This window comes from Piliocolobus tephrosceles, chromosome 2, assembly GCF_002776525.5.
Source record: "Piliocolobus tephrosceles isolate RC106 chromosome 2, ASM277652v3, whole genome shotgun sequence".
In the NCBI taxonomy this organism is placed as follows: domain Eukaryota; kingdom Metazoa; phylum Chordata; class Mammalia; order Primates; family Cercopithecidae; genus Piliocolobus; species Piliocolobus tephrosceles.
The window spans coordinates 191,392,118-191,413,803 of record NC_045435.1 but is presented as its reverse complement, the minus strand read 5'-3'; the positions used below and the strand labels follow the sequence as shown (position 1 = coordinate 191,413,803).

At 47.2% G+C, this 21,686-nt stretch overlaps 1 protein-coding gene across 1 annotated transcript in view; it reads right to left on the bottom strand.

Annotated features, from left to right (window-relative positions):
• BDH1 (3-hydroxybutyrate dehydrogenase 1) overlaps positions 1-21,686 on the bottom strand; it is a 41,099-nt gene that overhangs the window by 12,345 nt on the left and 7,068 nt on the right. Inside the window, exons 3-4 of the mRNA XM_026455654.2 lie at positions 9,982-10,140; positions 8,896-9,006 (exon numbers count right to left, since the gene is read on the bottom strand). Of these exons, the coding sequence (XP_026311439.2) occupies positions 8,896-9,006; positions 9,982-10,140 (270 nt within the window). The remainder of the gene's footprint in view (positions 1-8,895; positions 9,007-9,981; positions 10,141-21,686) is intronic.

Below are 21,686 nucleotides of genomic sequence, written 5' to 3'. Positions count from 1 at the left end.
AAACACGTGTCTTGCTTTAATACAGTCTTCCATCTGGTGGCTCTTCAAATGCCCCTTGGAGTGGAGCTCACGTGGTCTGAACCTCGGGAAGGGGCACTCGCTGAAATGCACAGAAGCATCCAAATGCCCTTCCTCTTGGGACTTGGTTAACCCTGTTGCTATCATTCAGCTCTTCTCAGACCCCTACGCAAGACCTCTCCAGTGCCCAGACAGCATCACAAGGTCCCTGCAGTCCTCAGGGGAACCCCCCCCACTCCAAGTCAGGTTGCCGACGGAAACTCTTAATTTGGCAGTTTGACAGTGAAGAGTCTTCTTTCAGAGGAAACTAGGGGATTACTCTCACTGCCCACGGCTTCAGGCTGAGCGTTCAGGCTCCACAGGAGAGCAATGCTACCCTCCTGTCTTCACCTGACAGGCCCCCAGGAACCCTCATGTGCCTTTGGGCAGCCTCCACACCCTGCCCCTGACAACCACGCCAACAGGGAGAGAAACTACCAGTGTGTCCCCACTTGTTCAGGAAAACCTTCCCGACCACCCTCAGCCTGCTGGCTGCAGACTCTGTTGGCCCGTCGCCTTCAGGGTCTACCTGTCCTCAGACCAAGACTGCCCCTTGGGCCACGCCACCTCCCTGGCCCCGGGGTTTCTGTGCTCCCTCTGCAGGTCTCTGGAGTCTCTGTTCACCTCTGTCCGGCTGCTCAGGGACAAGCTTTTGGTTCCGTTGTGTTGGTGCCTGTGCAACTGGCTTATTGATAAACCCACTTCTTTAATCTTACTGTCCCTTTCAACCTCACCTGTAAGCTATTTTTTCCAGCCCTGGATGAAATTTCAGGCAAGTCTTATAGCTTTTCCACTCATTCTCAGACAGTGGGCAGAGAGCCTCTTTGTTTTGGCACGAAGAATCCTGTTCAGTCTCATAAGCAAATAATTCCAGCCCAGCCGGGTTTGAAAACCCAAACTCCCAAACTTGTATGCAAGGTAAAGCTTTCCCCTGCCGGGCCCTGAGGGCTGCGGGAAGTGGGTGCTGCTGGAGGTTGTCTTTCTCACCGTTTTCTAGCTCCTCCTCCCCTCCTAGTCTTAATTTCTGATCCTTCCAAGGTTGGATCCAGGGGCAGCAAATTAGGGGCAAGACTGTAGTCATCTGAGGCTGGCTGTTGTCTGTTGTTGCTGCCCCGAGACGGCAGGCGCACAAAAGCCAGCTATTCCTTCTTGGGGTGCTTCTGCAGAGTCCACAAATATTCTGCCCTGGAGACCTCCGACCGCCGCTCCAGAGGCAGGGCAGCGAGCCTCCCCGAGCCGGGCATCTGCTTCCTCAGCCCCTGGCCTCGGTGATGTACCCGCTTCTGGCTGGGGCCACGTGGATCCTCCTAGCCAGCTCACTGGATGGTTGCCCTTAAGGTGACTCCAAGCAGCTCTCTCTATTGTCCACACAGGGCCAGGCAACTGTTACCTGCCCGGGTGGAAGGACAGCCCTCTCCCCACCAGCTCTCCGTGCTCTGCTCCCAGACCAGCCACTCCTACCTCAATCTCGGGCCTTTAGACTTCTTCTGGTAGACACTAGCATCACCTGTGGCCTCCAGACTCCGGGGCACACATGGTAAGCCAAGAAGCTCTCCGGGGAGTTCCAGAGCTTGGAGAAGTCCAGAAGCTCTCCAAGCCATTCATATGAAGCCCACCTCGTTTTACTTGCCATCGGAGGGAAAATATCAGCACACTAACAACGCTTTCCAGCCACTCAACCTCTTCTACCTCCATTTCTTATAACACTGAGGCAGCCAATGAGCTGATTCTGGCAAAAAGGTTTCAGTCTCTAGCATACATGTTAAGGTGGTTTAGTACCTCAGGGAAGAACATGAGGACGCTCAACCCATGTTGTATGTCAGCATCTCATCACACGTGTTAGAAACACTTCAGAGGGGAGCGAGCCTGGGCACCGTAACGTTCACAGGATGGGCAGGAGGAGGAGCTAGCAAGCAGACGGGAAGAACCCTGAGAGCACGGAGTCAAGAAACAAAGTGTTACGGGCAAGGGTGGTTTATTTGGTCAAAAGCTGCTGCTGGGTTGAGCATGATGTGGTCTGGGAAGTGGCCAATGGATTTGGGAGAATGGGGGCTGTTGGTATCCTTGACAAAAGCTGGGCCAGAGGCACTCAGGGACCTTCCTGGTCTGGTCCTGCCTTCTTTTCCCAGCTCACCAGGGCACTGGGCTTTGGCCACCTCAAACTACTGGCAGTGCCTCATATGCCACCTGCCCCCGTTTCATCCTTCCAGATGGTGGTGAGACGCCACCTCTCATTAAGCCTTCCCTGTGCTGATACAAGATCGGCTCCCGCGCCCCTCACTTCACGCTACTCCCCGCTCATTCTGCTTCAGCCACAGGGGTTTCGTGCTCTTTCTCAGGCACACCCTGCACACTCCCTCCTGGGGCTTTGTACTGGGCTGTCCCTCTTCCCCTGGATTTCTGTGACACTCGCTCCCACACCTCCTTTGGATGAGGGAGCTCCAATCTACCTTCTTGGTGTGATCTTTCCTCCCTCTTGAAAATCTGACACCCCATCTACCACATTCATGCTGTATCTTCTTTTCCTGCTTTATTTTTCTCTACTGCTTTTACCTGCCCTGGGAGAAGCAATTTACTTATCTTATTCCTTGTCTATCATCCCCCCTTGGAATCTAAGCTCCACAAGGGCAGGACCTTTTCACTGAGTTGTTATATGCTGTATCTCCAACAGGGAATACTGGCAGCTTATCTTAGGTGCTCAGTAAACATCTGCTGAATAAATAAACAAGTACATAAACAGCGTGATGGGGCAAAGCCTGATCCAGGTGCGTTGCACCCTCTCTGGGGGTGCTTTTCTGCAACAAGGAGCAGAGATGTGGGGAGGTAATGCACACAGGATATGGTGGTGTAGGTCTGTGTGTATGAGTGTGTGTGTGTGTGTGTGTGTGTGTGTGTGTGTGTGTGTGCGCGCGCGCGCGCTGAAATGACCCAGGAGAGAGCGTGGAGCCAGTGACGTAGGAGGTGGCAGACATCTGCTGGAGCTAAGTCCTTGAGTTGGCCCAAGGCAATGAGATATGAGACAGAAGAGGAACACTAATTCCGAACAAGAGCAGACCGAGTGTTCAGGTACAGATGTGGCCAGAATCCGTCGTGGGGCTAACACTACAGAATCAGGCGAGAAACAAACTCCCCCTTTCAACCCCCATGGTGCCTTATCCAAAGTCTCTGGTGGTGCTAACTGCTTTCTGACTTGCCTGACTGATCTGAGACAGCAGATGGAATGGGTCAAGAGGTAGTTACCAACAGACATAACCTGCCAATGAGCTTGTCTGGTACTTTCCTCAAAATACCAGTCAACCAATTCTAGAATCACTGTTGCAGGAGTGGAAGGACCTAAGACCGCCAGTCCAACCCTATTGGTGTAAGTAAGAGGAAACTGAGGCCCAGGGAGGAGACATGTTTGCCCCCTTCTGGGGTTAGTGGTCAGTCTGGGATGAGAACCCAAGGCCCTTTTGAAGAGTCTTCTGCAGCACTGAGCAACCTCTGCCCTGTGCTGTGGAATGTGAGTGCAGCTCCCTGTGTCACCGGACAAGCCAGCACAATGGCACAGAAGCCTAACATCGGACAAGGGACTTTAAAACATTTTTATGGCATCATGGTTCTTGCTGGGACCTGCTGAGGCAGGTCCACATTCTGCAGAAGAACCCAGCACCGGGGATGCCACACCCATTCCCCAGAACCCTCCCCAGACGGGTTCTCTCGAGCACTGTCAGGAGTGCGACAGCCTTTCAGGGGAGTGGTTTGGGGATCTGAACAAAACCTAAAACCTGCACGCCTTTGCAGCTTGCACTTTCACATCTACACAGTGTTCCCAAGAATCGCCAATGGAAGGAGGCAAAGACGTACGTGCAACATGACTCACCAAGGCTTTGTTAATACAGGTTGAGCATTTCTAATCCAATAACCCAAATCTGAAATGTTCCAAAATCTGAAACTTTTTGAGTGCTGACATGATGCTCCAGGGAAATACTCATTGAAGCACTTTGGATTTTGGATTTTCAGATCAGAGATGCCGAGCGAGTATAATGCAAATATTCCAAAATGTGGAAAAATCCAAAATCCAAAACACATCTGGTCCCAAGCATTTCAGCTAAGAGATACTCAACCTGTAACAGCAAAAGTCACAAATAATGAACACACCTGCGTTTAGGCTGCCTTGGAACAACAGACTGGGAAGACTTCACTTTGTTACATAATCTACTTCTGTATTATTTGAAGTTATTATGTATATGTTTTACCGCTTTCACAATTCAAAAGAAGTAAAGATGAAAAGGAAAAAAAAACCTTCTCTGATCCAGATGGAAGGATGTTCAGAGCGTGTCAATATACATGATTTCTTGTACTTGTTTATATTATTGAAATTTTACATTGAACAGGTATCAAATATTACAAAGATATCAAACATAGTATGGAAAATTCCTCCCCTGGGTTCCTACGGCCTTGAAAATAAAGAAGAATGTCTCACCCACTGAACAGAGAAAGCAAGTTGTCCTGAACGCTCACGCTTCCCTTCGTCCTTCTTCTATAGCAGTAGAACGCCTGACGTTGTAGGCCAGGTACATATTGTCTCAGAATACTCACTACATTTTCCAGCCTTCCTTGCAGCCAGGTAAAGCCATGTGACTAAGTTCTGGCCAAGAGAATGAGAGCACAGCTGATATCTGGGAAGCTTCTGGGTCATGTCCTTAAAGAACAGGGGTACGCGCTCAGAAGAGAAATACAATAAAAACAACAATAGGAGGACAACAGGAGGACATTTCCCACCTATCAGACTGGCAAAAACCAACAGCTTGATGCATACTCTGTTGGTGAAATTGTGTGGAAATAGGCACTCGTACACTCTGGGAGGGAGTGTAAAATTACATGACCCCTATGATGGAAAATTTGGGAATATCTTTAAAATGACAATATATTTCATTTACCCTCTGATACGAGCAATCTCACTCCCAGGAATTTACTCTAAAGATAGCCCCCCAATGGCTGAATGCAATGGTTCACACCTGTAATCCCAGCACTTTGGGAGGCCGAGGCGGGCGGATTGCCTGAAGTCAGGAGTTGGAGACCAGCCTGACCAACATGGTGAAGCCCCCTCTCTACTAAAAATACAAAAATTAGCCAGGTGTGGTGGTGGACACCTGTAATCCCAGCTACTTGGGAGGCTGAGACAGGAGAATTGCTTGAACCTGGGAGGTGGAGGTTGCAGTGAGCCAACACTGGGCCACTGCACTCTAGCCTGGGCAACAAGAGCGAAATTCCATCTCAAAAAAAAGACAAAAAAGGGATAACCCCCCAATAATAATGGAACTACAAGGTTATTCATTGTGGCATTATTTGTAATTGCAAAATATTAAAAGCACCTAAATGCTTATCTACAGGAGATTTTGGTGAAGTAAATTATGACCCACCCACTCAGTGGGGTGCTTCAAAGCTGTTAACAAAGTGAGAAAGATCTCTGTGAGGCCATACAGACTCTGTGGGGCCATGCGGATTCTGTGGGGCCATACAAACTGATTTCCAAGATACACTGTTAATGTTTTAAAAAACCAAAGAGTGTATGCAATGTGCAAACACTTGTGTAACATGGGGGAAAATGAAAGAATGGAGTGGAACAGATAGGAGGTGGGGGAATCACACTACTTTGATTTTACCTATTTGTATAATTTTTGACTTTACAGCCTTGTTAATGGTTTACATATTCAGAAACTAAATTACATCAACAAGAATCAACAACAAGGAAAACAGATCACAAATAAATGGCATTATATTTCAAATAAATAATATAGTGATAAAAAAACAAAAATTAATACAAGTAACTTCTAAAAATAGTGCTTTGGGCCAGGAGTGGTGGCTCACGCCTGTAATCCCAGCACTTCAGGAGGCCAAGGTGAGTGGATCTCCTGAGGACAGGAGTTTGAGACCAGCCTGGCCAACATGGTGAAACCCTGTCTCTATTAAAAATACAAAAATTAGCTGGGCGTGGTGGCGGGCACCTGTAATCCCAGCTACTCGGGAGGCTGAGACGAGAGAATTGCTTGAGCCCGGGAGGCAGAGGTTGCATTGAGCCGAGATAGTACCACTACACTCCAGCTCCTGCTGGGCGACAGAGCAAGACTCTGTCTTAGAAAAAGTAATAATAATGCTTTGTATACCTTCAGTCATACCTTTAAAGTCAAAAAACACTTTAACGAAATCCTAAATAAGCTCTACTGTGGCAACCATGGAGGTGCCCCACGTAGACCTCCCTTCAGGGGAGTCTGCTGCAGGAACGGTTGACAGCTACACCATCACCACCCCTGCAACTTCACAGCCATGGCGTGAACGCCACGACCACGTGTGCCTGGCCTGCCCTCAGCCAATGGCCGCACATGGAGGGATCGCAGGACCACTCCTGGCCAACACTGGTCTCCTCTAACAAACTACCTTTTCATGGGGCTTCCGCAAGGTCCCAGCCAAGACTCTCAGGCGACAGACACTGCAGTCTGAGGCTCTGCCTCCCTAATCTTCCTTCCTTGCGATTTCTTATCACACACTGTATTGCAATCACAAGCTTTCCCTGCCTTTTTCTGCCCCTTCCCCCTTGAAACATTCTAGGCATTTCCCTAATCAATCTCTTGCACATCTACCCCTATTTTGGCATTGACTTCTTGGAGGATCCAAGCCGACACATCTACTTAGTACGGTTTGCTGTCTGTAATGGTATGAATGTAGCAATTCTGAAACTACGTTGTGTGTACTGTAGGACTAATCAATTGAGTAAAGATATTGAAATAGGAATTAGGGTCTAACTGCAGGAGAAGGAGGAAACAAATATGGAATGAAATAAGCAAGGAAGAATGCTTTGTGTTGAATTGGAGTAGATCAACATAACCTCATGATTTTATGAATAAATAAATAAAATCACAAGGTTACACTGACTTTATATGTATGCTATAAAGTGTGTGCATGTGTGTGCTTGCGTGTGATGATATATATACATCGTGTAGCTCTGTCCACTGACAGGGACAAGATGAGCAATGCCCCAAGCCCCACTGGCAATGAGCCCACCTGACGCCCAGATCTTGGTTTCTAAATTTCATTAAAAGGAGCTAGGTAGAAAACACACATCTACAGAGAGACCTGTGTGTGAAAGTTCACAGCATCATTATTCACAATAACCCAAAACCCAAACATTTTTATCCAGACATCCATCAACTAGTGAATGGATGTTTTAAAAATATAGTATAGCTGGGCACATTGGCTCACGTCTGTAATCCCAGCACTTTGGGAGACTGAGGCGGGCAGATCACGAGGTCAGGAGATCGAGACCATCCTGGCTAACACGGTGAGACCCCGTCTCTACTAAAAATACAAAAAGTTAGCCGGGCATGTGTTGGCGGGCGCCTGTAGTCCCAGCTACTTGGGAGGCTGAGGCAGGAGAATGGCGTGAACCTGGGAGGCGGAGCTTACAGTGAGCCAAGATTACTCCACTCCACTTCAGCCTGGGCAACAGAGCGAGACTGTCTCAAAATATATATATATGTATATATATGTGTGTGTGTGTATGTGTGTGTATATACACACACATATATATATAGTATAGGTGGCAGGGCGTGGTGGCTCACGCCTGAAACCCCAGCACTTTGGGAGGCCAAGGCAGGTGGATCACCTGATGTCAGGAGACCAGCCTGGCCAAGATGGTGAAACCCCGTCTCTAATAAAAATACAAAACTTAGGTGAGCCTAGTGGCTCACGCCTGTAGTCCCAGCTACTCGGGAGGCTGAGGCAGGAGAATCACTTGAACCCGGGAGGTAGAGGTTGCAGTGAGCCGAGATTGCACTCACTGCACTCCAGCCTGGGTGACAAAGTGAAACTCTGTCTCAAAAAAAAAAAAAATTAAATAAAAAAAAAAAAAAATATATATATATAGTATAGGCACACAATAGAATACCATTCAGCAATGCAAAGGGACGAACTACTTATGCATTCTGCAACATGGATGACTCTCAAAAACATTACACTAAGTGTTCAAGAAGCCTGGCACAAAAGGCCATGTATTGTATGATTCCATGTAGATGAAAAGTCCAGAAAATGCAAACCTAAAGAAATAGAAATCAGTGGCCACTCAGGGCTAGAGGTGTACGTGGAGACTAACTCCCAGTGGTCGAGAGGGAGAATTCTGAGTGACGGAGTATTCTGAAAGTGGACTGTGGTGGTGGGCGCACAACTCTCTAACTGGAGTCCTACCCACTGTTTGTTTTTGCAGTCTCAGGTTCCAGTGCTTCCCTTCATGCCCCTTAAATTCTCCTTAATGTGTCCCAAAGGAGCCTCATGCTTTCAAGCCTCTGCTCAGGATAGTCCTCCTGTCCAGCAGGTAACTTCTCCCAGTCTCCACCTATGGCAGCGTTACTTACTTGCCATGGCCCAGAACAAATGTCACTTCCTCTGGCCTGCCATCATCTATCTCTTCCTTCTATACAGTCTCACCGAACATTCTCGCACACCCCTGAGAATCTTCTTCACTCTAATTCTTCAGCTGTGTCTACGCATGGCTGTCTCCTCACCACTTGACAGGGAGCAACTTCAGGGCAGGGACAAGATCTCACTCTTCTACTGCACCTAGCAAAGTGTCAGGTACATCATAGCATTTGACAAATGATGGATGGATGAGAGGATGGATGGATGGATGCATGGATGATGGATGGATAAAGCTATGAAGAACAAGTGGGACCAAAGCCAGTGGAAAATGGACAGGCTGGTTTAAGCAAAGGTGAGCCAGTTGTTAGGAAAGGAATTTTTAAAAGACTATAAAACAATGACTTTGTGTAAAAGACCATGGTGAAGAAGATAATTGTCTCTTACCTTCATCAAGCAGCCAGCAAACACAAGGAAGCCTTTTGAATGTAGATGCTTGGCCAACGAGAATCCAAATCCAGAGTCACAGCCTGTGACCAGGACAGCTTTGCTGCCAACCTGTTTTACAAGGTCAGATTCCATGTTAGGAACCAGGGGTACAGGGGCAAAGTGACCAGGCCTCTCCACCCTCTGTGCAGTGAGAGCTAGTGCTTCCTGAGTGGCCCCAGCCTGGCCCTCCCTACCTTGTTCTTGCTGTCTGGAGAAGCACCAAGGTATAGTGGAAAGGCCAGGTTCTAACCCAGACTCTGCCACCAACCAGCAATGCTGCTTGGGAAAATTACTTCTGCCTTTAGAATCTCATCTACAACCCCCCATGCTACATGTGAGAAACAGTGGTCTTTTTTAAATGCTCAATGTAGTTAATGATAGAGCTGGAACTGAAACCAGGGCTAAGAGATTCCAGAGTCTAAACTCTTCTATTTTTTTTTTTTTTTTGAGATAGAGTTTGGCTGTTGCTGCCCAGGCTGGAGTGTGGTGGCGCGATCTCGGCTCACCGCAAAACTGTCACCTTCTGGGTTCAGGTGATTCTCCTGCCTCAGCCTCCCGGGTAGCTGGGATTACAGGCATGCACCACCACGCCCGGCTAATTTTGTGTTTTTAGTAGAGACGGGGTTTCTCCGTGTTGGCCAGGCTGGTCTCGAACTCCCTACCTCAGATGATCCACGCACCTCAACTTCCCAAAGTGCTGGGATTACAGGCGTGAGCCACTGCGCCAGACCTCCCGAGTCTAAACTCTTAACCTCTAACTTGCTGGGTGGGGCTGGGAGTTCTGGCTCCACACTAGGCCTCCACCAATACCTTCCTGGCTGGGAGGGGCTGGAGTGCCTCATTACTGCTTCCTTCCCACATGGATGGGGGTATGTGAGTGCATTACTGATGAGGGGCTTTGGAGGAGGTTTAAGTGAGAAAGTGGCTCCGAGTGTCCTGGAAACATTAAAGCCCCCCACTCTGAGGGTAGCTCAGGGCCCAGGGGCCCAGAGGAAAGGGTTCTGACCATCCAACTGGCTCCCAGGTAGCTGGGCTTCCACTCACCGGCTCCACTGCACCGGCATAAGTCCGACGGCCAGTCGGGATAAAGAAAGTAGAACCAAGCAATAGTGGGCGTCTGCAGGAGAAAAGGAAGCCATGAGTACCAGGACAGACCTTGTTCCTGGGGCAGAAGCAGCTAGACAGACCCTCGGCCACACTGGCCTAAAGCAGCACTGGCTGTCTCTCCAGCCCCGGCTCCTGGAGACAGCCTGCTGGTACAACTGAGTAAGAGGCCCTCTTTCCACCAGCGTTGCTGGCTGGCAGAAAGTGAGCCAGCATTTGCGATGACTATGTTTGCCACTGTCCAGGAAGAGCCTTCCTGAGAATAAAGTCAATTTCGAAGCTATTTTTGTGGGGCAGGCTCTGCCAAACCCTGGCCATCCAGTGTCCCACTCCAACAAAGGTCCATTTTCTGCTTTCTAAGGTGACATAGATAGGTAATGTTTCAAGCTAATTCAAGTGTGAACTACCCTTGCAGTAGTATCGCTTTGCTAAAGCCTTCTGCAATTTCGATGTCTTAATCCCCAGTAGGCTAAGCTTCCTGGTAGTTATTTCAACCATACTTTTTATTTTAAAATAATTGTAGATTCACATGCAATTAAAAAATAATACAGAGAGATGCCAGATCTTACCTAATTTCCTCTAAGGGTAGCATCTTGCACAACTGTATTACCATATCACAACCAGGATATTGACACCGATACAATAAAAATACAGAAATTTCCATCACCACAAGAATCCTTCATGGTACCCTTTTATAGCCACATCTACTTTCTTCCCACCCCACACCATCTCTAACCACCACAAATCTGCTCCCCATCTCTATAATTTTAGCATTTCAAGAATGTTATGTAAATGGAATCACACAGTATGTATCCTTCAGGGGCTGACTTTTTTCATTCAACATAGTCCTCTGGAGATTCACCCAGATTGTTATGTATCAATAATTTGCTTCTTTTTTATTGCTAGGTAGTGCTCCATGACACAGGGGTGTCACAATTTGCTTAACTATTTTACCTACTGAAGGACGGCTGAGTTGTTTCCCATTTGGGCATGTTATGAATAAAGCTGATTGAACGTTCCTACACAGGTTTTTGCGCAAACGTTAAGTTTTCATTTCTCTCGGATAGATGCCCGGGGTGCAGTTGCTGGGTCATACGGTAGTTGCAGATTTCGTTTTTGAAGAAACTGACAAACTGTTTATGAAAGTGGCTGTAGCATTCTACACTCCCAGTAGCAACGTCTGAGCGACCCAGTTACCCCATATCCTTGGTGGGGTCACTATTTTCCAGTTCAGCCATGCTGAAAACTGTAGCATGATATTTCGCTGTGGTTTCAATCAGCATTTCCGTCATGGCTAATGATGTTGAACCTCTTTTCATGTTTACGTGTCACCTGTCTTAGTCTGCCTGGGCTGCTATCACAAAATACCATAGACTGGGTGGTTTCTAAACAACAGAATGTGTTCCTTACAGTTCTGGAAGCTGGGGAGTTGGAGAGCAAAGTGCCAGCAGACTGTGTCTGGTGAGGGCCCACTTTCATCATAGACAGATGTTTTCTTACTGTAACCTCACACCTGGCAAAGGTCTCTTTTATAAAGACACTAATCCCATTCATGAGGGCGCCACCTTCATGACCTAATCACCTGCCAGAGCCCCCATACCTCCTAGTACCAATACCTTGGGGGTTAGGACTTCAACACAGGAATCGGAGGAGAACACAAATATTCAGATCATAGCACCGTATGTTTGGTAAAATGCCTCTTCATGTCTTTTGCTCATATTCTATTGAATTGTTTGTTCTTCTACCCCATTGAACGTCGAGAGTTCTTCAGCTGTCCTACCTGCTAGTCCTGTGTTACACATGTGGTAGGCAAAATTTTTCTCCTCGTCTATAACGTGCCTTTTTATCCTCTGTAACAGGGTCGACTGCAGGGGGAAAGTGTTTCACCTGGACTCGGAATCAGGAGACCAGGGGTTGTAACCCAGACTCTGCCACCAACCAACGACTTCTGCCTTCAGGATGTGTGTCCTCATCTACAATCACGCATGCACCACGTGGGACAACAGAGGAGTTTTAAATGCCCAACGTAGTTAGTGATAGAGCTAACTAGTAAAACCAGGGCTGAGAGAATCCAGAGTCTAAACGCTTAACCCCTAAATAAAATCTAATTTTTCCTTTTATGGGGGCATGCTTTTGGTGTCAAGTCTCAGAGCTCCTTGCCCCCAGAACACAAAGATTTTCTTCTATGTTCTTTTCTAAAAGTTTTATAGTTTTGGCTGGGTACGGTGGCGCACGCCTGTAATCCCAGCACTTTGGGAGGCTGATGTGGGCAGATTGCTTGAGCTCAGGAGTTCGAGAACAGCCTGGGCAACGCGGCGAAGCCCCATTTCTGCAAAAAATACGAAAATTAATCAGGCCTGGTAGCTCATGCCTGTAAGTCCCAGCTACTTGGAAGGCTGAAGCTGGAGGATCAACTGAGCCCAGGAGACGAAGGTTGCAATGAGCTGAGATTGCGCCACTGCATTCCAGGCCTGGGGGACAGAGAAAGACCCTGTCTCAAAAAAAAAAAAAAGTGTTATAGTTTTATGTTTTACATCTTAAGTCTATGATCCATTAATTTTTGTATAAGACGTCAGACCTAGGTCTAAGTTTTGTGTCCATTTGCTCCAGCGCCATTTTTTGAAAACGTTATCTTTCCCCCATTGAATTGCTTTTGCACTTTTGTCAAAAACTGGTTGGGCATATTTGGGTAGGCCTATTTCTGGATTTTCTATTCTGATTCATTGATATATGTGCTGCTACTTCATTTTTCTTCTTCAAAATTCTTTTAGCTATTCTATTTCCTTTGCCTTTCCATATAAATTTTAGAGTAATCTTGTCTTTATCTATAAAAAATTTGACTGGGATTTTTATAGAAAGTGTGCTAAACCTGTGTGTCAATTTGGGGAAAGTTGGCATGTTTAGTTTGTTGAGTCTTCCAATTCCTGAGTACAGTATGGGGTTTCCATTTACATAGATCTTTGATTTCTTTCATCAGTGTTGTGTAGTTCTCAGCATTTAAATCTGATACAAGCAGCCGGGAATGGTGGGTCATGCCTATAATCCCAGAACTTTGGGAGGCCGAGGCGGGTGGATCACCTGAGGTCAGGAGTCCGAGACCAGCCTGGCCAACATGGTGAAACCCTGACTCTACTAAACATACAAAAAACTAGCCGGGCATGGTGGTGGTGGGGGTGCCTGTAATCCCAGTTCCTCGGGAGGCTGAGGCAGGAGAATCGCTTGAACCCAGAAGGCGGAGGTCAAAGTGAGCCGAGATCACACCATTGCACTACAGCCTGGGCAACAAGAGCGAAACTCTGTCTCAAAAAATGCCAACCAAACAAAAACAAAACAAAACAAAAAAACAAATCCTACACATGCTTTGTTATGTGTAACATGTTTGTTACACCTATTTCTCTCTTTTTTTGAGCAACTACAAATGGTATTGTTTTATTTTATTTTATTTTATTTTATTTTATTTTATTTTATTTTTTGAGACAGGGTCTCACTCTGTTGCCTAGGCTGGAGTGCAGTAGCGTGATCTTGGCTCACTGCAACCTCTGCCTGCCACACTCAAGCAATCTTCCCACCTCAGCCTCCCCAGTAGCTGGGACTGCAGGCATGCACCACCACGCTCAGCTAATTTTTGTATTTTTTTGCAGAGACAGGGTCTCACCATGTTGCCTAGGTTGATTTTGAACTCCTGGACTCAAGTGATCCTCCCACTTCATCCTCCCAAAGTGCTGGGATTACAGGCATGAACTTCCACATCCAGCCGAAATGGTATTTTTTAAAAATTTGATATCCATATGTTCATTGCTAGTATACAGAAATGCAATTGATTTTTGTGTGTTATCTTGTATCTTGTAACCCTGCTAAACTTACTTATTAGTTCTGAGAGAGTTTTCTGTGGATGCCTCGGGATCTTCTATGTACACAATCATGTAATCTGCAAATAGTGAGTCTTATTCCTTCTTTTCCTATCTATATGACTTATTTCCATTTCTTACCTTATTGCACTGGCTAGAAATTATAGCATTATGCTGGATAAGTGGTGAGACTAATATCCTTGGTTTGTTCCCCATCTTAGGGGCAAAGCATTCAGTTTCACCCTTAAGTATGTTAGCTGAAGGCTTGTGATGTATACCCTGTATCAAGTTCAGGAAATTCCCCCTCTATGTCTATTTTTCCTGAGATTTTTGAAATCATAAATGTGTGCTAAATTTTGCATTTTCTGCATTGATAGAGAGCATCATGTAAGTTTTCTTCTTTTAGTTCATTAATTTGGTGGATGAGATTCATTTTCAAATAACGAACCATCCTTATATCCCTGGAACAAACCCACGTGTTCTGTCTTACTAGGCTGGTCATTTGGCTAGAGAGAGCAAATTTTTGGGGGGCTTTTTGCATCTGAGCTTACCAACATTTCTGGGTTGCCGGCTTCTTCAACTCCAAATCTGGGACACAAGAAACAAAAAGAAAACCTAGAGAACTCATCACTGTGTTGTTTCTTGGGTCCTGAGGTCCTTAGCTGGTCTGCCTTCTTCTCTCTGCCTTTTAAGAGGCATTTTATATATTATATATTTACTAGATTATTTATAATTTATGTAATATCCAGGGTTTTTAGTTGTACTTAACAGAAAGAATAGAGAAAAGTACATCTACTCCATCTTTCCAGAAGCAGAGGTCCTGTTAGTTTTTAAACGAGTATTAACCCAGTAATGACAAGTGGAGGAGGGAGTGGTGAATGAGCAGGTGGTAATGGGGGAAAAGAGATGGGAGATAGACTTACCTTTTCTGTATACCATTTTACGGCATTCAAATTTTGTTTTTTGTTTTGTTTTGCTTTGTTTTTGAGACAGAGTTTCACTCTTGTTGCCTAGGCTGGAGTGCAGTGGCACGATCTTAGCTCACTGCAACCTCCGCCTCCCGGGTTCAAGCAATTCTCCTGCCTCAGCCTCTTGAGTAGCTGGGACTACAGGGTTGAGCCACCACGCCCGGCCAATTTTTGTATTTTCAGTAGAGACAGGGTTTCATCATATTGGCCAGGCTGGTCTCGAACTCCTGACCTCAAGTGATTCGTCTGCCTCGGTCTCCCAAAGTGCTGGATTACAGGCGTGAGCTACTGCACCCGGCCTGCCATTCAAATTTTCCACCATGTGAATATATCACCTATTCAACATATTAAGCTTTTAAAAAAAATTATTAAAATATGTTCTTAAAGAATGTTAAATTCACTAGACTGAAATGAGGGTTCTCTGGGAAAACCCGCCAAGCTAACCCCCTGTCCTTTTGCACTGCCACAGAGGAGTCTCTTTGGATTTTAAGTCTGCGTATGGATGGCCTTGAGTGAGCAGGATAGTGTGGTCGGTACACCTGAAGCTTGTGAATGACTCCATCCAAAGAGCATCACTTTGTTTTCCCACGACCCCCAGTGTGGCTCTGCAGAAAGGAGGAGAAGCTGTCATTGAAACCGCCATTGCAAAAAACTGAGACAGGGAAAGAGAGTGGACCTAACCAGCTCCATGTTGCTTCTAACCTCCAAGCTGTCCTTGTTCATTCCTGGCTGTGGGCTGAGCTAGCTTTGGGAGGAACTTAGTTTATAGATTATAGTTTTATTTTTTTGAGATGGAGTTTTACTCTTGTCACTCAGCATAGAGTGCAGTAGTACGATCTTGGCTCGCTGCAACCTCCATCTCCTGGGTTCAAGTGATTCTCCTGCTTCAGCTTCCCAAGTAGTTGGGATTACAGGCATCTGCCACCACGCCCAGCTAATTTTTGTATTTTCAGTAGAAACGGGGTTTTGTCATGTTGGCCAGGCTGGTCTCGAATTCCTGACCTCAGGTGATCCGCCCACCTCAGCCTCCCAAAGTGCTGGGATTATAGGCGTGAGCCACTGCGCCCAGCTTATAGTTTACAGTTTAAAACAAAGATGGCAGCCCTTTCCCAAAACAAACCTCCTTATTGCCTGGGGATTAGACTGTTTTTGTAGGACTAACAAATTAGGCACAAGATTAGAAATTATCAACTATAATTTACAGACATGTAGCTGGAAGCTACAAGATTCTGACCCTCCCTAAACTGCTCCTAAGGTCAGTGCTTGAGATATTTTGCAGACCCTGCCCTTGATGGGTCCGCTGGCACCACTCGGATGGATAAACTGGCTCATCTGATCTTGTGGCCCCGACCCAGGAACTGACTCAGCGCAAGAGGACAGCTCCAATTTCCCATGATTGCGTCTCCAGCCCAACCAGTCAACACTGTCTCACTGGCCTTCTCCCACCCACCAAATTAGCCTTAAAAGCACTGATCCCTGAATGCTTGGAGAGACTGATTCGGGTAATAATAAAACTCTGGTCTCTTGCACAGCAGGCTCTGCATGAATTACTCTTTGTCTATTGCAATTCCTCTGTCTTGATAAACCAGTTCTGTCTAGGTAGCGAGCAAGGTGAACCCATTGGGCAGTTATATCCCTAGTGGAACTAGATGATTTATTCCTGTCTCCTTAAAGGCCACCCCCTTAGAACTTTTTTTTCTTTCTTTCTTTCTTTTTTTTTTTTAGAGCGCGTCTCATTCTTTCACCCAGACTGGAGGGCTGTGGTGCAACCCTGGTTCACTGCAACCTCCGCCTCCCGGGTTCAAGCGATTCTCGTGCCTCTGGCTCCCAAGCAGCTGGGATTATAGGCATGCGCCACCACACCCTGCTAATTTTTGTGTTTTTAGTAGAGACGGGGTTTCACCATGTTGGCCAGGCTGGTCTTGAACTCTTGGCCTCAAGTGATCCACTTGCCTTGGCCTCCCAAAGTGCTGGGATTACAGGTGTAAGCCACCGTGCCCAACCTACCTGACATTTTTTAAAGTAACAAAAAGCAAAAAGGTCGTGGCCGGGAGCAGTGGCTCACAGCCTGTTAAAAAGCAAACTCCCAGGCCCCTCCCATTGACATTCTGATTCAGTAGGAAGGGGCTGCCCCAGAAATCTGTGTGTGTCATTCACCTCAGGGGATTCCAGTACAAAAGGTCCTGGGTGAAGAACTGGTTCATTTAGGTTCAGAGCAGTTGTTCTCTGGGCCCCTGTTTATCAGAATCACTTGGAAATGTGATCATGGTTGTGTGGTTATATTATTAAAACGAGTTCTTATCATTTAGAGATAAATACTAAAATATTTGCAAATGAAATACCACGTTCAGGAATTGCTTCAAAAAAAATCTAGTATGGGGAGGGGGAGGAAAACGGAGACGCAGCTGAAACAAGATTGGTCATGTGCTGATAATTACGGAAACCCAGGTGATAGGTAGACCAAGGATTAATATACCGCTTTCTACTTTTGCATTTGTTTGAGATTCTCCATAGAATGATTTTTTTTTAATCACAGGGAAGTTCTTTAAAGTATTCCTTTGCCTAGCGTCACACCTGACCCAGGGATGAGGCACAGATACTTTTTCCCTCACTGTTCTCCAGGTGACTCTAACCCACAACCAAAGTTCAATACCTCTGCCCTACAGAAAAAGGGAAAAAAAGCCTATCCCCAGAGGGTTCCCCTTGGAGCCTCTTGACTGCCAAAGCCCCAATATCCCTGTGAACAGCTGGAGGCCACAGCCCAGCTGAGCTGTGACAGACACTGCTCTTTGCCTGCCAGCATCCATTCTTCTCAGGTGCCTCACTAACCAAAACCTGGATTTTGTCCGGGCCAGCAGTGTGCCCAGCTCTTTCCAGACCGCCGCCCACCACGTGGTCACGTGACCTGCCTCTGGCCAATAGCGTGCAAGCAGAGGTCGACCATGATTGCTGAGTTTTGCTTTCCCAATGCAGGTGCGTTGCTTCTTTCTGCCTGGACTGAGGCTGGAGGTGGAGGACTATCACAGTATCCTGGGATCCTGAGCTGCCTTCACAATAACACAGCGGAAAAAAACACGCCTGAGTTCCCCAAAGCCACAATGGCCCTGGACTTCTAGGGGTTCCTGCTACTCTTAGTATGAAGCAATCCCAGCAGATACACTGGTCTCCCAGGGCTAAGAATGCCCATGAGGCGTTAGGCCCAAAACCAGCACATAAAATAGTGTGTATTTCCCTGGAGGGTCTCCTCTGCCCAGGAGGGTCCTGCAGTGACAGCAAGCTGCTGGCCAACCAAGCCACTAACACCAACAGTTACGCCGGTCTCGGTCTCTCGGGAGGCACAAGTTAAGCTCAAGATGGTCAACACACTTTCTTTCTTTCTTTCTTTTTTTTGAGACGGAGATTTGCCCTTGTTGCCCAGGCTGGAGTATGATGGCGCGATCTCAGCTCACCACAACCTCTTCCTCCCAGGTTCAAGCGATTCTCCTGCCTCAGCCTCCCGAGTAGCTGGGATTATAGGCATGTACAAGCACACCCAGCTAATTTTATATTTCTATTAGAGACGGAGTTTCTCTATGTTTGACAGGTTGGTCTCGAACTCCCGACCTCAGGTGATCCGCCTGCCTCGGCCTCCCAAAGTGCTGGGATTACAGGCATGAGCCACCGCACCCCGCGGGTCAACACACTTTCTGAAGGGAGAACCCAAAGGGGTGGCTGTGAGATTCAAAAGACGAGAGCGTCCTGATTTTTGCCCTAACCCAGGAACAGAATTAGGGAGGAAGAGGTGCAGTCTGGCACCTCCCCAAGGCCCTGTGGAAGAGCCTGCTGTCCTCAGAGCCCTGGCCGTCCCAGCTGCATTTGAGAGCGCTCCCTTTGCCGGCCAGGGCGTTCATTCTGGCTTCTCTATCTTACCAGTTTGTGTGCCTATACCTTTTATTGTCCCCAGCAGGAATCAGCAACAATAACCAGTAACCCAGCTTTCTGCTGAGAGGGACCATGAGTCCATTCGAATCTAACAAGACAGGGCTTAGGCAGAACACGTCAGTGGCACAGGTGCAGCTCAGGAGAAATATGGCCTCACGGCAGCATCCGTGAAAAAAATTCAGCCTGTTTGACCATGAATCACACATGTGGTGTGGCGGCCAAAAGAAGCTATGTGAGCCTGGGCTGGACAGGAAAGAAACTAGGATAGGGGAGGCAAGAGCCCTTCTCTACTCTGCCTGGGTCAGGCCACCCTGGGAGCATCATGCGCTGCACCTGGCCTGGGAGCTGAGCACTGGTGACCAAAGTCCAGGAGGCGGGGTCCCAGATGTGAGGGTAAGGCACCTGCCCGGGTCCCAGATGTGAGGGTAAGGCACCTGCCTGAGTCCCGGATGTGAGGGTAAGGCACCTGCCCGGGTCCCGGATGTGAGGGTAAGGCACCTGCCCGGGTCCTGGATGTGAGGGTAAGGCACCTGCCCCAGGGATGCCAGAGTCTTCTGGCAAAGCTGGAAATCTGAGAAATCTGAAATCGGAGGGCCATGGGGAGCCAGTAAGCACAGCAGGTTGTCAGGTGTTGGGGTTGGGGGCCTCATCCAGCCACTCCTGGGAAGGTTTTCATCTGGACGGAGCCATGTGTACTGGGTGACGCCTGCTCTGGGCATGTCAACAGTGGTGGTGTTTTGTTCAGGCACCACATCTTAAGAAGGAGCACAGGCAAAGTGCAGATCATTCAGGAGGCAGTCCTGGATGATAGTGGGCAAACCATGAGAGATAAACAAGGAAAAACCATGTTGGGGGAATAAGAGTAGGCGAGTGGGTGGGTACTGAGGGGGCACAGTGCCCTGGGGAAAAGGGAATAACTCACTCAGTGTGAATGCAGGGGCAGACCCGAGAACAAGGAGTGGCATTAACAGGAGAAAAGATTTCTGCTCAATAAGGACTGCATGAAAGAGATGTCCAAACAAGGAGGCCTGCTATGAGAGGTACTAACCTCTCCGTCACTGGACATATTCAAACAGAGGCTATGAGGTCACTTGTTAAGGATGCTATCAGCAAGATTCACTCACAAGTAGAGACGAGTATGAGGCCCTTTCCAACTGAGATTCAAGCAAAATGATCAGGCCAAAGGTTTTCCCCACCACTGAGACATCCTGTGGGATCCTAGGCATGGCAATTACCCACCATGCCAGCCTCCTTTTGCACCTGGGTCCCCCTCCACACTGCCCACACCTTCACCCTATGACATTGACTCTACTCTGACTCAGTTCTGCGGTTGTCCACCTACCGCCCAGGCCCCTCAGCCTAACCAAGTTACTTCTCAGTCCATCCACAAGACTCTGAATTCCCTTTGACAATCTTTCTTTCCCCTCATGTGACCCAGGAGCCTGACTAATGCCTCACTTTCCTTAAATTTGAGAACAAAACCTTTGTAAAAGTATTTTAACTTCCTGTGAGATTATTTTCTCCTCTGTAAAAAAAAACTCCAGAAATCTCTAAAAGCCATCATGGAGACAGATCTTGCCATTTTTATTAATCACTCACTGAAAAAACAATTGCAGCAAGTAACCTTCTTTCAAAAGCCCTTCAACAAAGCAAAGCTCCGTCCCTGCTCTGATGGCAGGGGCCTCCTGCCACCTGTGCCAGTGGGGTATTCTAAACTCTTCTCACGTGGGGTCCTCAGGTAGGTGGAGACCCAACTCCAAGCCACGCCTTTGTATCTCTCAGAAATAAATTCAAGCAAATGCTGCTAAAAGCTGGGCCGGGCGCAGTGAATCCCAGCACTTTGGGAGACCGAGGCAGGAGGATCACTTGAAGTCAGGAGTTCGAGACCAGCCTGGCCAATATGGCAAAACCCCGTCTCTACTAAAAATGCAAAAAATTAGCTGGGCGTGATGGCATATGCCTGTAGTCCCAGCTACTCGGGAGGCTAAGGCGGGATAATTGCTTGAACCCGGGAGGGAGAGGTTGCTCTGAGCCAAGAGGTTGCCACATTTCCTGGGCAACAGAGGCTCAGTCTAAATGCATGTTCTTCTAAACATATTATTGGCCTAGAAAATATCAGTGTTCTAGCTCCTGGGACTTTGAATTTAACCTAACCTTCAATTTCACTCCCTTCAAATATAACAGAAAGAAAAAGGCATTTTTTGTTTTTTCCTTGTTCAGACTGCAAAAGAGTCAACTGTGCCAGTAGAGCCCACTGAATGCCCTGGGAAAAGGCAATTCCAGAAGCTCTCAAAGAAGAACAGCTATTTGTCTAATTTGTGCTTCCATAATGCTGCCTCGAAATCACACAAATGATTCAGCGAAGTCTTGGGACATTTCAGTTAACTGATTTCATGCATAAATTTTTAAAAGAACAGTTATCCAGGTGGCTAAAGTGATGAGCCACATAAAACAATGTACCTCCTGGCACGATGGGCTGAGAAAAGCACCACTTCACTGCTGCGGGCTTCTTGCCACACAAACCCAAACTGAGAGACACTGTACAACATAACCAGCCAGAGTGTCAAGGTCGTGAGTGAAAAAGACTGAGGACCTGTCCCCGGTAGGAAGAAACTAAAAACACATAACACTTCCGTGCCATGTGAGACTCGGGATTCGATCCTGGACCAGAAAAAGGTCCGTCAGCCACTGCTTGGCGACACTGGAATGAGGTCTGCAGACTAGTTAACAGTATTCTATCAATGGCAATTTCCTGATTTTGATCATTGCAGTATGGTTTTGTAAGATGTTAACATTTAGGGAAGTTAGCTGAAGGGGATCCAGAAACCCCTTCCAACAATTTTTGCAACTTTTGTGTAAGTCTAAAGTTATTTCAAAATAAAAAGGGTTTTAAGAAGCGGTTATGGCC